Here is a 17,125-nt window from a genome sequence, read left to right as displayed (position 1 = left end):
TTACTGAACTGGGAAGCCTTATTAAATAATGTACCTTGCAGAGCAGCAGGATATCTTACTGTGTGAATTTCTTAACTTCTGGCCACATTACTGATAAGTTCAAACTGAACTGGGAAACTTTGTAAAACACAATACTCTGTGGCAGAGCAGGGTATCACTAGATACCTCTAGATATCTGCGTTTTACTGCGCCCATGCATATTCTGGTCTTTGATGCTACTGCCACAGTGCAATATAACACTTATTTTCCCCTAGTCCCATCTACATGAACTCAGACCATAACCCTCCATTCCTTTCCCGTCCATATACCTATCCAATTTATTTTTAAATTATAAAATCGAACCTGCCTCCACCACTTCCACTGGAAGCTCATTCCACACAGCTACCACTCTCTGAGTAAAGAAGTTCCCCCTCATCTTCTGTCCCTTAATTCTCAAGTCATGTCCTCTAGTTTGAACCTTCCCTACTCTCAATGGGAAAAGCTTTTCCACGTCAACTCTGTCTATCCCCCTCATCATGTTAAGTCCCTCCTTAACCTTCTGTGCTCAATGGCGGCTAGTCTTATTACATTTGCAAAATTCACTATATAATGTGGGACTAAAATACATTACAATGAACACTATATTTCAAAGGTTTGTTTTTCTTTGACAAATTAAGGAATGGTGAGAATACCTTAGGGATGAGAAGCAAGCCCAGGGTGACAGTCACGGTCAGGTGAGTGTGAACAAAGAAGAGCATGAGCATCCAGTCACTGTGGAGGCTTGATGCCAATGTAAACCTGCGGGAAAAAAAATCCAATCGTAAATTTAAAGACATGCGAGATTTAAAGCTGTTATTTCAATTTAAGGTTGTTTGCGAGATAAACAAAGTAATTGACTGAAATGGAAAATTGCATAGCTTTAATTAAAATCATACCTGACTGCATAGCTAAATGTTGAACGTGCTCTAAAGTTTCAGCTTCCGACCACAGGCAAATGTTAAAAGTCCTCACAGGTTTGCTATTTAACAGGTAGACTTTATAAGAGACATTTACATGCAGCAGAGATTTGCATTGTTAGTCAGTTTAGTTTGCCACCCAGTGGAAGGGCTGCACCAAGATGGACCTGGCGGGCGTTGTTGAGAACTAAGAAGGACCCAGCAGGGGTTGCTGAGAACTAGGAAGGACACAGCGGGGGGCCGCTGAGAACTAGGAAGTTGTCGGGGGAGGGCCATCGCAAGAAGATCAAGCTGTACGAAGAACCTTTTAAACTTTGTCGCTGCCAGAAACCTGGTGACGCTGTATGTACTGCCAGGTTGAAGTCTGCTGTATGATTTTACCAGATTGTATACAAACACAAAGAATGTCTCCGTACCTCGGTGCATGTGACAATAAAGTGTCATTCATTACAGTTCATGAATGTTCTATTGTCTCATTGCTATGTGCCCATCTATTTTGAAATCGAGTTTCTGTGTCTGCCTCACCACTAAAATAGCCCCAACCATGTCCCTTGCGACTGCCACTGTGGGAGGACTAAAACTGTACTACTACCATTCATTCCATGTCTGCACAGTCAACAATCTCTAATGACAAATATAGATGAACCATTATAACTAGACCCTTGACATCCTCATGTGCAGACCACAATTAGTACAAATTGGCAACAACACTTCCTCCTCGGTAACTATCAACACAGCATCTCATCAAGGCTGCGTACTCAGTCCCCTGCTCGACTTCCTCTACCCATAACTGTGTAGACGTACACTGCTCCAACACCATCTTTAAGAGTCACCAACTATTGTTGTTTAACAAATAGCAGGTAATGACAAATCAAAGGACAGGAGGGAGATTGAAAATCTGAATGGTGCCAGAACAACAATGAGCAGAAGCAAGGAGCTGATTGTTCACTTCAAGAAGGAAAAGTGGTGGATCCACAAACCTGTCTGTAAATTGGCTATTGCATGTTAGCCAATCAGAATGCTTATTAGTAATAACCCCGCCTAGTGCATGCTTTATAGTGTTAAGAACTTGTTTCTTACATTTAGTAGATGGAGCAGCCTGAACATATAATATACTGCATATCTGACACTGAGGAGTCTATTAAAGATGCTTATACCTTTACCTGTGTATGAGTCAAGAAAATTACATGGTGTCAGAAGTGGGATTCCCAATAACACGACGGTGCTTCCCACGAGAACGATTCCGATAACACCGAAAACAACTCAGCAGTGCTTTCTCTCCTACGCTCCTCCGACAAAATGCTTGACCCAGCAGTGACCATAGTGATAAACAACAAGACCTTGATCGCTAAAGTCGATACAGGTGCAAAGGTCAACGTGATGTCGTTAAGGGAGTTTAACAAGATCAGGAGCACAGAGCGAATGAAAAAGGACTCCTCCACACTACATGCTTATGGAGGTGAAGTCCTGCACCCACTTGGGAAAGCTGATTTAAAGTGCACCGTGGATGACCAAACAAGAAACCTGATGTTTTATATCGTTCAACCAACTCTGAAACCCTGCTTGGCATCAGTGCATGCCATGACCTGGGGCTGGTATATTTTCGACGTGCTGTCCACAAACTCTGTTTAACTGAATAGCCAACACAGCAGCTGCTGTCCCAGTACAAAGACCTGTTCGACAACAAACTTGGCGAGCTGCCCACAACGTACAGGATCGCCGTGGATCCTACAGTTACACCCGTGGTCCGCGCACCACATCGCGTTCCCCATGCCATGTGGGAAAGAATATCTGCAGTCCAACGGACTTGCCGAGCGTGCTGTTCGGAGCGCTCCTGCCGTGCAAAATCCGACGTCTACCTGGACCTACTCAACCTACGGAACATTTCAAGGGACAGCGTTCTCGGCTCCCCCACCCAGCGGCTAATGTCGCGCCAGACGCGTCCACCACTGCCTGTCTCCCAGCATCAGCTGCAGCCGCGTGTCCGCTCTCCCACCACGGTACGAAAGCGAGAGCAATTTAAAAGCAACACGCAAAAGCGTTTTTATGACAAGACCAGCAAGTCGCTTAAACCACTGGTACAAGGACAAGTGGTACGCCTACAAACCTACAAGGGACATACCAGACTAGGGCCCATTCACGGCCCCTCAAATGAACCATGTTCCTACCTGGTCGAAGTAGATGGCATCCTCTACAGACGCAACCGTCAACATATCCTTCCAGTGAAGGAACCGTGTCTGGCGCCTGAGGGTCCTGTTGCCCCACCATTCGTGTTTGCACCGATGCCTGTTGTAGCTATCCCATCACCTGTTGCAACTAATACCACACATTCCCCGTGTCGGTCCGCCCCTACGTCTCCTGTTGTAACCGGTGCTCCGGGCTCCCCGCGTCGTTCTACCCCCGGTTCCCCCGTGGAGGGTTCTCCCTACAAGCCCATCGGGTCGCTAGCGGTGTCACCAATCCCAGTCCTCAGTAGATGCAGCAGCCTGAGCGTATAATGTACTGACACTGAGGAGTCTATTAAAGATGCTTATACCTTTACCTGGGTACGAGTCAGGTAATTATACTGTCTTCATCAGACACAATGATAGAGAGAATCAACAGGCTCAAGTTCTCAGATGTGCATATCTCTGAAAATCTTCTCTGGGCCATGCACATTGATGAAATGACAAAGAAAGCTCATGAATGCCTCTGCTTCATTAGAAGGTTGTGGTGATTTGGTAAGTTAATGAACACTCTATTGAACTTGTACGGGTGTACAGTGGAGAACATACTGACTGGTTGTATCACGGCCTGCTGGAGCAACTCAAATGCCCAGGAACATGGAGACTACAGAGATGTAGACATTGCTCAGTTCATCACAGGTACTGACCCCCTCTTCAACAAAGGGATCTGTAAGAGGTGCTGTCTCGAAGTGCGTCAATATCATCAAAGACCCACACCATATTGGCCATGCTCACAACCATCAATAAGAAGATACAGTACCCTGAAAGCCATGGCCACCAGGTTCAAGAACAGCATCTTTCAGCAACCATCAGGTTCTTGAACAATGCACCACACTAACCTCAGCAACTTATATCTTATATCGACTGTATCTTTGGTTGTGTTATGGACTTTAATTTTAGTACTATCATGGTTACCCATTATTAGTTATTAATTTATTATATTACTGATTAATTTATGTATTTATCTGTGTTTATGGGCCTGTTAAGCTGCAGCAAGTAAGCATTTCATTGTTCTGTTGCCAGTACACATGACAACTAAACACTCTTGACTTAATTTGACAAGGGAAATGGACAGGAAGTGGTGGAATCCATAATGGACGACCAATCCACTTAGACAGAATGATAACTAAATGCTGAAATTAAACACCATCCCCACCTTGCGGGTTGTGCTGAGTTAGGCTGGGTATCCTGTAGAAGTGAATGGCTTGCTTTTGGCTTGCAGCAGAAAGGCAAAGCATGTAGATGAGAAAGAGAAGGAAGCAGACTAGGTCTTTGACAGACTGCTGAGCCACCAGCAGCATACACAAGAAGGAACGTCATTGCCAAAGATATATCCTCTATGATGGATAGGGGACAGTTTCTTCACAGCTGTTATTAGGCAACTGAACCATCCTACTGCAACTAGGGAGTAATCCTGAACTACTCTCTACCTCATTGGTGACCCTCGGCTATCTTTGATCACCTATCTGTACACTGGGTGGATGGATTGGAACCATGGATTGTCTTTCCACTGACTGCTTAGCACGCAACACAAGCTTTACATTGTACTTTGGTACACATGACAATTAACTAAACTAAACTAAACTAAACTAAACTAAGCAAGAATTTCATTGTCCTATACAGGGACACATGACAATAAACTCACTTGAACTGTGAGAGAAAAAGTAAACAGGAGTTGGACTACCAAAGTAAAATGGTGTCGGTTAATGTGGTCAATTATTGAATTGAATTGAATCCTTTATTTGTCATTCAGACCTTTCGGTCTGAACGAAATGCTGTTGCCTGCAGCCATACATGTAATAATAACAAAACACAATAAACACAAATTAACATCCACCACAGTGAGTTCACCAAACACCTCCTCACTGTGATGGAGGCAAAAGTCTTAGAGTTACTGTCTCTTCCCTCCTCTTCTCCCTCTGCGCCGAGGCGATACCCCACCGGGCGATGGCATCAGTCCCACGGTTCAAGCTCCGCGGCCCGGGGGGTAGTCGAAGCTGCCCGCAGCTGTTGCAACGGGTGCTCCGGAAAACAGGCACCAGCCTGTGACCTGTGAGCTCCCGACATTGTCCTCCATTGGCCCGCGGACGAGCCCCGGATCCAGGTCGCCGCCGCCAGAACGCCGCCTCAGCCGCCGTAGCACCGTCTCCGCTCCGCACCGGGCCGCCCACAAGGCAGCGTCTCAGCCCCGCACCGGGCTGCTCACACGGGAGCGCCTTCCAGCCGGTAGCCGTGCCGGCCGCACAGGAGTGTCTCAGCTCCGCGCCGTCCGCCCTCACCGGAGCGCCGAGTCGTGCCGCTACCCGGACGTCGCCACAGCTCGAAGACGGCCAGCCTCGCGTTGGTGAGTCCTGGCTGGCTCTACCTCCGGACCCTCGAGGTCGGTCGCAGGTTGGAGGCCGCCAGCTCCGCCATTAGGCCTCAGCGCAGACGGGGGAAGAGAAGGGGGATACGACAAAAAGTCGCATTCCCCCGAAGGGAGAGACAGAAAGCTCTGTTTCACCCTCCCCCCACACACATAACACCACCTAATAACCCAAAAAATGACTAAACTAGACAAAAAAAACCGACATAAAAAGTAAAAACAGACAGACTGCAGGCGAGCCGCAGCTGTATCACAGCGCCGCCACTTCCGGAATTTATCAGTAAGGCTGCAGTGAGGATAAGGAAGTGCAGTATGACCACAAGGTCATTATCATTGATCCATATGCTAATTGCCCAGATGGTGGTCATTCAACTCAATACATCTGTTATCTAAATTATTATTCTTGATTTACAACTTTTGACTCTATTTTTGTTAAATCTATCTTCCATGTTAAAAATATTCTTTTTTTTTAAACTTGGATAATCTGCATTTAAAATTATTTGGACTCAAATGACCAGCCATGCTAATGAACTGATATTATGAAGTGAGCAATATGTATCCAATTACAGCATTAATTACAGACCCAACTTGATTTCTGATTTGGTTATTAATGCATTATGATAAAATGCATTGGGAAATTAAAGTACTGTGCATAGTAGGAAGTACCACTTAAGCCAAATTTGGATGGTAGTTTGGGACTAACATTACAAATTAAAAGAAAACTATTTCAAAATATGTGAGCAATCCTCAACTAATTCAGTTCCTTGACTGAGTCTGAACCAGTGGGGGCTATTATTGAAGTGAGCGGAATCATGAATAAAATGGCGCAGTTACTCTGAGTTACTCAGTTTAGTTTAGTTATTTTTTCAGTTCAGTTTAGTTTATTGTCACGTATACCGAAGTACAGTGAAAATCTTTTGTTGCATGCTAACCAGTCATCAGAAAGACAATACATGATTGCAATCTATCTATCTATAGTGTAGAGACATGATAAGGGAATAATGTTAGGTGCAAGGTAAAGCCAGCAAAGTCCGATCAAGGATAGTCCGAGGATCATCAAAGAGGAAGATAGTAATTCAGCACCGCTCTCTGGTTGTGGTTAAGTTGCCTGATAACAGCTGGGAAGAAACTATCCCTGAATCCCCGAAACTCCAGCACTTTATTTCTCGTTTGAGAGCTGTACTGTGTGATATGACAGTACATTATTCTGCAGTGCCACCTACATGGGTCAGCATTGCAATAAGTCTACAAGGAGTTACAGAATATGGCTATTGATCCCTTCCACTGGATGTGTCAATGTTACCCATGGTGTCATGGTGCCCATTTAGCATGTGGAATGGCTCTTGCTGACTCAGACTTCCCTGCAGTCAATGGCAGCAAAGTGGGCCAGTGCCTATCGTATGCAATCGTCCTATCATTATTTATAATCTGAATACCAGATTATAGCACTTTGATCGGTTGCCTGTCTTAATGCATTGTGAATGAGAGGAAGCCACACTGTGATCAAACTTCCAATATTAGATACCTGCACTTGGTACAGGTAAAGGGATGATTTGCAGACATTTTGGGACATTTATGGGCCTGTCCCACTTAGGTGATTTTTCAGGCGACTGTCAAGTCGTAGCCAGTTGCTGAAAACCTGGCGACTGGAACGGCGACTGTCATAGTGGAACACATACACACGTCGCTTCCTTCACCAACCAGTTATGCAGATGGGGACAGGGCAAGCAGGGGGAGTACTGTCTGAGTGAAATCCACATGGTGCAAAACTCTCCTGGACTGCAACCTTAACGTGGCGGAGAGGCTTGTGTAGTCCAGTGATCATGAGAGATATGTCGGATGGGGTTTCATATCCCTGGCAGGTTCAACCAAACCGGACAGGTCTCAGGTGAGGAGGCAGACAAAGCAGTCCCTGGTCTTCCAGGTTGGGGGTTGGTCGTGGGGTTAACTACCCCGCCCTGGAAAAAAATGTGAGTTACAGAAACATTGATGAATGAAAACCAAATTACAAACATGGTTGAAGAAGGTGCCCCAGCGATGGGGAACATGACGCTTCCCAGCCAAACCCGCAGGGCGCTGGGGAGCTGACACACCTTCTGATGCCAAATAAACCCATCCTTGTGGGGACATGGAACATACGAACCATGTTCCAGGCTGGCAAGGCTGCCACAATTGCCAACAAAATGGTGCGCTGCAATCTCTTAGTCCTGGGCTTGGCTGAAACAAGATGGACACAGGGGAGATCAAATTGGTCAGCGGGCAGTCCATTATCTACGTCGGACAGGAAGAGGAGGGAGCAAAGCACAACAAATTCGAAGGAGAAAATGTTGGATTGGACACACCCTCAGGAAACCTGCCACAATCATCACCCAGCAAGCCTTGAAATGGAACCCCCAAGGAAAAAGGAAAAGAGGTCGCCCCAGGAACAGCTGGAGAAGAGGTGTCCAGACAGAAATGTCTGAGAGTGGGCTCAACTGGGGAGATCTCGAAAGAACTGCCAACAACCGAGTGAGGTGGAGGACATTTGTCAATGGCCTATGCTCCCTGGAGGGGCAAAGGGCTTAAGAAGAAGAAGAAAACCAATGTGATACAGACACACACCACGATGAACAGGAAGGTTGGCGCTGTAATTAAGACAGAGAAATCACAGTGTATAGGAAGGGTCACTTCCTTTAAAAGAGGGGGGGGGGGGGGGGGGGGGGGGGGGGGGGGGGGGTGAGAGGGGGTGGGAGAAGGAGTGGAGACAACGTTTAAGAAGCTAAAGATACACGGCTGTGAAGCTCGGTGGACATTAACATTACTGATCGGTTATCCTTGGTTCCGAAAACTACTGTTTACGTTTTTTTTCTCCCAATAAGCCAATGAAATTCACTGGTCAGCACCAGCGACAACCTACGAGAACCTACGACCTCCTGGTGACCCACTACCACTGCACCCACGGCACGAGAATTCTCGCTACTCTCCATGGCGGCTTCATTCTGGTCGCCGCTAATTTTTCAACATGAATGCGGGAACTACTCGCGACCATGAAGGCGACTCCCCGGCAACCACCCGCGAACATGTGGCGACCGCATAGCCTCCAGTAGTCGCCTAAGTGGGACAGGCCCATAAGCTTTCTACTGTACTTGTGGCAATAATAAAGCAATACCTATTCTAAATAGATAAAGCAAATTAAAGAAGGAGAAATCAAAAGAAAATTTAATAACAGTGGATAGAAAATAACAACTTGAGAATGAAGAAAGTAAGGAGTGACAGGTGGGATAAAAGGGAATATATATGAATAGGGAATCACAAATATTGATGTGGACTAAGTAATGGAAAATTAGATCATACAGCTATTATAAAATAGTTATTTAATGTGATGCACTTTGATGGATTTTAATTTAGCTTGGTTGTTATGCAGTTAGCAATCTGGGAATGGATTACCTGCATTCCATTGCTCCTGTTCCTGCATCAACAAGACCTGCAGTGGGTAATCTATCACATGCCATTGCCCCCATTAATATGAAAGCTGGGATTCTTTGGTTTAAACAGGACCCTATTGCCAGCTAGAGAAGCAACAATGATCACCAGATCAAAAAGGCCATTTTCAAATGATTTATATTTTGACAGAATGCAGATCCTGAAGAATAATGTCTATTTCCCCAATCCAATTCACATAAGCAAGCAATCTGACTCTCGTTCACTGGACCCATCCTGCTGCCTCACTGCCTGCTCTCCAGTCTGCAATATTGCACTGCCCTGCTTCCCCCTGCTGCCTTAGCTACGTAAACCTGCATTTTAGCTGTTCAGACTCTATCTGTCTCATAAATACCTCTTGTTTCTTTAACTTCTCTCATTAATTCTCTTACTGTTGGATGGCTGCATCACTTCTGCAATTTAATCATCTTCTGTTTTCCACTTAAACACTTGACAGAACACTATTTTTTTTGTCCCTTTTTGATGTGTTTTTGAAGGCGCCTTATCATTCTCAAATGAACTCAGTCATGGTTAAAGGCACAATTTGGTGCGCATCCCACTGCAGCTCTTCCCGAGCAGGCTGACAGATGGCGTTAGCACAGCTGAATAGCAGGGATATGGGATGTAGCAAATTATATTATTTTGATCGTCTGCATTTAATGAGATTAAAAGAAGCCAACAACACTGCAAAAGTATATTGAGCAGATAACGGCAAGGCAATTGCCTGTAAAGTTTGAGATTAAAGCGGTAGATCAGAAATGTAAATGACAATCCTACATTGTCAAATGCTTGTTTTACAAATGGAATATTCTAATAAATGACATTTACTATGAAGATGATTTGCCGCTGAAGAAGCCTGATTATGATAAACAATTTATATCAAGAATTATGAGGCAAGGAATAGGTTTCAAGTTATATTATTGGCGCATGTACTGAGGTACAGTGAAAAGCTTTGTTTTGCATGCTATCCAAACAGAAAAGTTGTACCATACTCAAATAAAATCCAGTCAATTTTGTACAATAGATAGATCAAAGGGAAAGATATAGAGTACAGAATATAGTTCTCAGCATTGTAGTGCATTAGTTCCATTGACAAATACCAATGTTCACAATGGGGTAGAGGGGAATCGAACTGTGTAACTTATGGTAGGACCGTTCAGCATACAGAGGGGAAGTGGCTATTCCTGACCCTGGTGATGCCCGCTTTAAAACTTCTGTACCTTCTGCCAAACTGGAGCAAGGATAAGTAGGAATGACTGGGGTGGGACAAGTCTTTTATTATGTTGGCTGCTATTCTGAGGCAGCTTGAGGTGTAGATGGAATCAATGGTGGGAAATCAGGTCTGCGTGATGGACTGAGCTACATCTGCAAGTCTCTGCAATTGTTTGCAGTCTTCAGCAGAGCTTTCTATAGTGCATCTGTAGAAGTTTGTAAGAGTCACTGGAGACCACATTTCCTAATTCTCCTCAGGAAATAGAGGTGTCGCTTTTTGGCTGTCGCATCAATGTGGTTGGACCATTTCAGATCATTGGTAATATTAACTTGCAGCTCTGTAATATTAATTTCCACTTCCACACCATTGATGCTGTTTGGGGCATGTTCTCCACTATGCTTCTCAAGTCATGGGGAAGACGTTATTACCTTGGCACCATGTATCTAAGTTCTCCATCTCCGTCCTGTCCTCTGCCTGTACTCCGCCACATCATTTTTAGTGATTTAGCACATCACAGTGATGTCATTAGCAATCTTGAAGGTAGAGTTGAAGCCGAATTTGAACATACAGGCGTGAGTGTATAGGGAGTATAGTACAGGACTGGGAATGCATCCTTGCAGGGCACTGGTGTTGAGAACTATTGTAGAGAAGGTGTTGTCACCTATCCTCACTGATTGTGTTTTGTGAGTCAGAATGTCATGGATCCAATGGCAGAAGGTGGAACTGATTCTTTGGTCCAGGAGTTTGGAGATGGGTTTGGATTGGGATTTTGGTGTTGAACATGGAGCTATGTGCGATCAATGAGAGTCTAACATAGGAGTCCTTGTGTTGTCTAGCTGTTCCAGAAATGAGTTTAGGTGCAAGGAGATGCCGTCTGCAATGGACCTGTTGCAACTGTAGAGGATCAAGGCTGGCTGGGGGACTGGAGGCTTTATGGAATAACAATGCTAGATTGGTGAAGCAACAACACAAAGCTGCATGCAATACACAGAAGCAGCCTATGATTGGAAGAACTAAGTGAATGTACACTTAACATGCAAAGGCAGTGGAGGTGGCCAACAATGAATGAGGTAATGGTGTGACTTAGAGGGCCAGGCAGCATCTCTGAAGACAACGGTTAGGACCCTACTTCAGACTAATTATATTAGGGAGAGAGAAAGCTGGAAAAGAGGTGGGGACAGGAATCACAGACTAGCCATGAGAGAGGGTAGACAAAAATGCTGGAGAAACTCAGCGGGTGCAGCAGCATCTATGGAGCGAAGGAAATAGGCAACGTTTTGGGCCGAAACCTTGAAGGAAATAGGAAACGTTGCCTATTTCCTTCGCTCCATAGATGCTGCTGCACCCGCTGAGTTTCTCCAGCATTTTTGTGTACTTTCGATTTTCCAGCATCTGCAGCTCCTTCTTAAGCCATGCAACTCCTGTTTGAGAGAGGAGGGGAACCTCTTCAAAGTAGGCATTTCACGAGGAGCTTTTGCAGTAAACCAGTAAAATGTATACACAATAAACTGCAGATGTTGGTTTACAAAAAGGTGGAGTGACTCAGCCGGTCAGGCATCACCTCTTGAAGACATGGAGAGGTGACGTTTCAAATCGGGATCCTTCTTCACGCTAATGTGGTGGGGGAAGAAAGCTGGAACAAACTGGGGGTAAGAGTCACAGAGGGGGAGTTGTGAGAAAGAGTCTCACAGAACTCTGGTGGAGAGAGGAGGAGAGCTTCTTCAAAGGAAGTATATCTTGAGGAGATTTTGCAGTGCTGTGAATCAGATAAAGTGAGAAAGTGCCGAGGTGCATCTTGACAACAAAAAGCAGAACAAATCAAACTAAGCCCATTTCTTCCCCATTATACTATTCTGAATCAGATGTTGGAAGGTGTGATGGTGCCAGTAAGATAGATTTACACACCGATAATTTATTAAGTTTGGGATCTGCCAGGGTCACCCAGTCCCAAAAATTCATCACAAGCCTAATCCCACATGGACCAAAAACCTGAACTCAAGGGGCTAGGTAAGACTTGTTATCAAGGCGGAAACATAATCAGTGAGGCCCAAGTAAAACTGACTCTATTTTTTTTAAAAAATTGTTTCTATAAAAGCGTATTATTCTGTTTTTAGTTTGAAAAATCAGGGGAGAGCGTGAACGCAGTCCGCCACTACCACAATTTTTGCAGTCGAGTATCCCGCATTTGGGGACATTGCAGGCGTCAGCACACCTGAAGTGCAATGGGATAGCCTCGTCCTGGGAGAAATACATTTAAAAAAAACCTTTTTTTTAAATTTCAAAATATACCTTATTCGACAAGTAAATATATACAATACATGATAGAAACATAGAAAATAGGTGCAGGAATAGGCCATTCGGCCCTTCGAGCCTGCACCGCCATTCAATATGATCATGGCTGATCATCCAACTCAGTATCCTGTACCTGCCTTCTCTCCATACCCCCTGATCCCTTTAGCCACAAGGGCCACATCTAACACCCTCTTAAATATAGCCAATGAACTGGCCTCAACTACCTTATGTGGCAGAGAATTCCACAGATTCACCACTCTCTGTGTGAAAAATGTTTTTCTCATCTCGGTCCTAAAAGACTTCCCTCTTATCCTTAAACTGTGACCCCTTGTTCTGGATCTATACAAAACTCCATCCGACATTCTCGGAGGCTATACATACATTCAATACAGTTTCCCACAGATCACAATTTTACCCCGTACCCTTGCCCCTCACGTGGCCCACTGCCGTTGAATCCCTTCCCTTATTTTGAGGGTCATCTCCACCACACCCTGCCCCCCATGTCCTGCAGCGGAAGGACACTGGACTGTGGTCCTCCCCCACCGAGCCTTGGCATTGGCTGCACCGAGCTTCAGTGCGTCCCTCAGCACGTACTCCTGCAGTCTGCAGCGGGCCAGTCGGCAACATTCCCCGATGGACATCTCACTCGCTGGGTGGTGAACAATGCTCGGGCAGATCAAAGAGCGTCTTTCACCGAGTTGATAACCTTCCAGCAGCACTCAATGTCAGTCTCTGAATGTGTCCCTGGAAACAGTCCGTAAATCACAGAGTCCTCTGTGACAGAGCTGTTCAGAATAAACCGTGACAGGGACCCTTTCAGACCTTTCCGGACTCTCTTTGCGAACCCACACCCTGCAAAGAGGTGGCAACCATCTCCTCTCCATAGCAGCCGTCCCGAGGGTAGCGTGCGCTGGTAGTGAGGTTCCGACGGTGCAGGAAGGATCTAACTGGGACGGCTCCCCTCACCGCCAGCCAAGCCAGATCTTGGTGCTTGTTGGTGAGCTGGCGATGAGGCATTTTGCCAGACAAACTGGGCAGTCTGCTCTGGGAACCACACCACAGGATCCATCGAGTCCTTTCCCTGCAGTGCCTGCAGGATGTTCCGTGCTGACCACTGCCCGATGGACTTGTGGTCAAAGGTGTTGGTCCGGAAGAACCTTTCCACGAATGACAGATGGTGCGGCAATGTCCAGCTTACTGGCGTGCCTTGGCTCTACACTCCGCCTGATGCAACCACACACAAAGAAGACCATCAGGGTGAGGGCGACGTTGGGCACGCTTTTACCACCGTTGCCTGCCAACTTGTGCATTGTGGCCCGTCGCACCCGGTCCATCCTCGACCCCCAGATGAACTGCAAAACGGCCCGGGTGATCCCTGTGTCATAGGAGGGGGGACAGGCCACACTTGCGCCAAGTACAGCAGCCCCGAGAGCACCTCACACCTGATGACCAAATTTTTCCCAGTTATGGAGAGGGAGCATTAGGAATTGAAAGTAAATGATCTACTGGCTCGAGTCAAAGTTGGATTAGAGAATGATGTTGGGTTGTTGTTGGAGGGCAATCACCTCAGATCACACGTGGGAGGAGACTATTTTAAAACTAATATTGTGTAATTAAAGAAATACTCGTTTAGACATTGTTAGGCGATAGTGATCACAATATGATAGAATCTTACAACAAAAACTAAATATTTAGTTTGAAAACAGGGTCTTGAATCTGAATAAAGCTAACTCCAATAAGGTTCATAAGGTTAATCAGTTCTGGGAGCAGAAATAGGCCATTTGGCCCATCAAGTCTACTCCACCATTCAGTTAAGGCTGATTAATCTTTCCTGCTCAACCCCATTCTCCTGCCTTCTCCCCATAACCCAGTCAACTTTACTAATCAAGAATCTGTCAATCTCCGCCTTTCAAATATCCATTTAAAATTTTAAATGGTCTCGGAACAGGACAGGCCAACGGTCAAAGAAGTCAGAACATGGCCACAGGGAGCTACCGCAACACTACAAGACTGTTTCTAAACCACACAGTGGGCCAGTTTCAGAGAGGCAGCAACAGATGACAGTGGCATCAACCTCCAAGAATACACAGAATCCGTCATCGGATACATCAATAAATGCATTGATGATGTAACGGTGGTCAAAACCGTCAGGAGGCGTGCCAATCAGAAACCTTGGCTAACTGGGGAAGTGTGTTCCCTACTGAGAATCCGGAATGCTGCATTTAAATCTGGGGACAACGCAGCATACAAACTGGCAAGGAGTAACCTATCCCGGGGGATCAGGGAAGCGAAGAGGCTGTATGGACAAAAACTTAATAGCCACTTCGCAAATGACAAAGACACACGTCGCTTGTGGCAGGGATTTCATACCATCACTGACTACAAGCCCCCCCCCCCCCCCCACTGCAGATATGCCAAAACGACCCCTCTCTACCAGATGAACTGAACGAGTTCTACGCACGGTTTGAGGTTAAAAACAGCACCCAGACACGTGCACTACTGCCATCTCCCAGTGACCAGTCGCTCAGGCTGTCCGCAGCCGGAGTTAAAAAGGCCTTTGCCAGCATCAATCCACGCAAAGCTGCAGGGCCGGACAACATTCCTGGATGCGTTTTAAGAGACTGCGCCGAGCAACTGAAAGGTGTCTTCACAGACATTTTTAACATCTCACTCAGCCAGGCAGTAGTGCCCAACTGTCTTAAGAGTGCCACCATCGTCCCTGTCCCGAAGAAACCAAACCCAGCCTGCCATAATGACTTTCGACCAGTGGCTCTAACACCCATAGTAATGAAGTGTTTTGAGCGACTGGTTATGCAGCACATCAAAAAGAGTCTACCTGCCGACCTAGACCCACTGCAGTTCGCCTACAGAGCCAACCGATCCACAGAGGACGCAGTCTCAACAACACTGAACCTCGTACTGTCACACCTTGATCGGAAAAATACTTATGCCAGGATCCTCTTCATAGACTTCAGCTCTGCTTTTAACACAATCATTCCGCAGCAGCTGGTGGAGAAGTTGGAGCTATTGGGGGGTTGATGCTGGCACATGTAACTGGGTCCTGAACTTTCTATCGCAATGGCAGCAGACAGTCAGGGTGGGCAGTCGGACATCAAAAACCATAGCCGTGAGCACTGGCTCACCCCAAGGCTGTGTCCTAAGCCCCCTGCTGTTTAGTCTGCTTACACACGACTGTACTGCTAGACTCAATAGCAACTTCATCAACAAGTTCGCTGATGACACAACAGTGGTGGGTCTCATCAGTGACAATGATGAGTCGGCGTACAGGATGGAGGTGGAGCTGCTCACAGGATGGTGCAAATCCCACAACCTCATTCTCAACGTGGGAAAAACTAAGGAGATGGTGGTTGACTTCAGGAGGGCGGGAAAACAACACCATACACCTCTGCACATCGATGGAGCTGATGTGGAAAGGGTCAGCAGCGTGAAGTTCCTAGGACACCACCTGTCAGTTGACCTGACGTCCACGACCAACACCACAGCACTGGTCAAGAGAGCCCAGCAGCGACTACACCCTCTCCGAAGACTACGGAAAGCAGGTCTCCCCACTACACACCTACGAACTTTTTATAGGGGGACAATCGAGAGCACATTAACCTACGGCATCACTTCCTGGTTCGGGAGCTGCAAGGCATACGAACGGCACCAACTGGACAGGATTGTGAAGACTGCCAGCAGGATTATTGGTGCTCCACTCCCTTTCCTGCTAGACATATACAGGAAGAGATGTATCAGCAGAGCCATCTCCATCATCAAAGACCCCTACCACCCATCGCATCGCATATTCTCCATCCTGCCATCTGGGAAGAGGTACAGGAGCATTAGCTGCAAAGCCAGCAGGATGCTCCTCAGCTTCTTCCCGCAGGCTATAAGACTGATAAACGGACTTTGCCCCCTGCCAAAGTATCGCGCACCAGCCACCAACCTGGACACACGGCAGCAGAGCCACTGTCGTGCCTCTGCCGATCGGAACGCCTGTTGATGTTTAGTAGAGAGTGGAGTGTTTAATTTGCTCATGATATATGTATTTTTATTTCTATTTATTTTTTACTGCACACTGAATGGAAACTGGTTGAGCACCGTTTTTTTGTTTCCTCTGGGTATGTGAGTACTCAGGAAAATAACAATAAAGATACTATACTATACTATACTATACTATACTATACTATACTATACTATACTATACTAGACTAGACTTTCCCACTCGTGGAAACCATCCTCTCCACATACACTCTATCCAAGCCTTTCACTATCCAGAGTCTCAATGTGGTACCCCCTCATCCTGCTAAACTGCAGCGAGTACAGGCCCAGTGCCTTCAAATGCTTATCACACGTTATGCTATCAAAAGCTCATTACATGTTAACCCATATGCATGAGACAGGAATTTAGAAAGGTTTGATTGGGAAATGACATTTAAAAAAGGTGTAAACCAATGTTTACCAACTTCTATGGAAACTGAAACATAATTCAATTATAATAGATATCACTTTTAAGACAAGAAATGCTCCACACAGAAATTAGAGATGGAATCACATCAAAGCAAATGTTTAGATTTTTGCCAAAGAAATCCACTGAGTCCCAGGAGAGGGAAAAGTACAGAATTTAGCCGAGGGA

The 17,125-nt window shown here is 45.9% G+C and overlaps 1 protein-coding gene and 1 pseudogene across 1 annotated transcript in view; both read right to left on the bottom strand.

The window, feature by feature from the left end:
- gpr158 (G protein-coupled receptor 158) overlaps positions 1-17,125 on the bottom strand; it is a 636,863-nt gene that overhangs the window by 34,870 nt on the left and 584,868 nt on the right. Inside the window, 1 exon segment of the mRNA XM_033015870.1 lies at positions 672-777. Coding sequence (XP_032871761.1) covers positions 672-777 — 106 coding nt within the window.
- LOC116970547 lies at positions 12,322-12,506 on the bottom strand (annotated as a pseudogene).

This window comes from Amblyraja radiata, chromosome 2, assembly GCF_010909765.2.
Source record: "Amblyraja radiata isolate CabotCenter1 chromosome 2, sAmbRad1.1.pri, whole genome shotgun sequence".
In the NCBI taxonomy this organism is placed as follows: domain Eukaryota; kingdom Metazoa; phylum Chordata; class Chondrichthyes; order Rajiformes; family Rajidae; genus Amblyraja; species Amblyraja radiata.
Note: the sequence above shows the minus strand (reverse complement) of the source record. Positions and strands in the feature narration are given on the sequence as shown.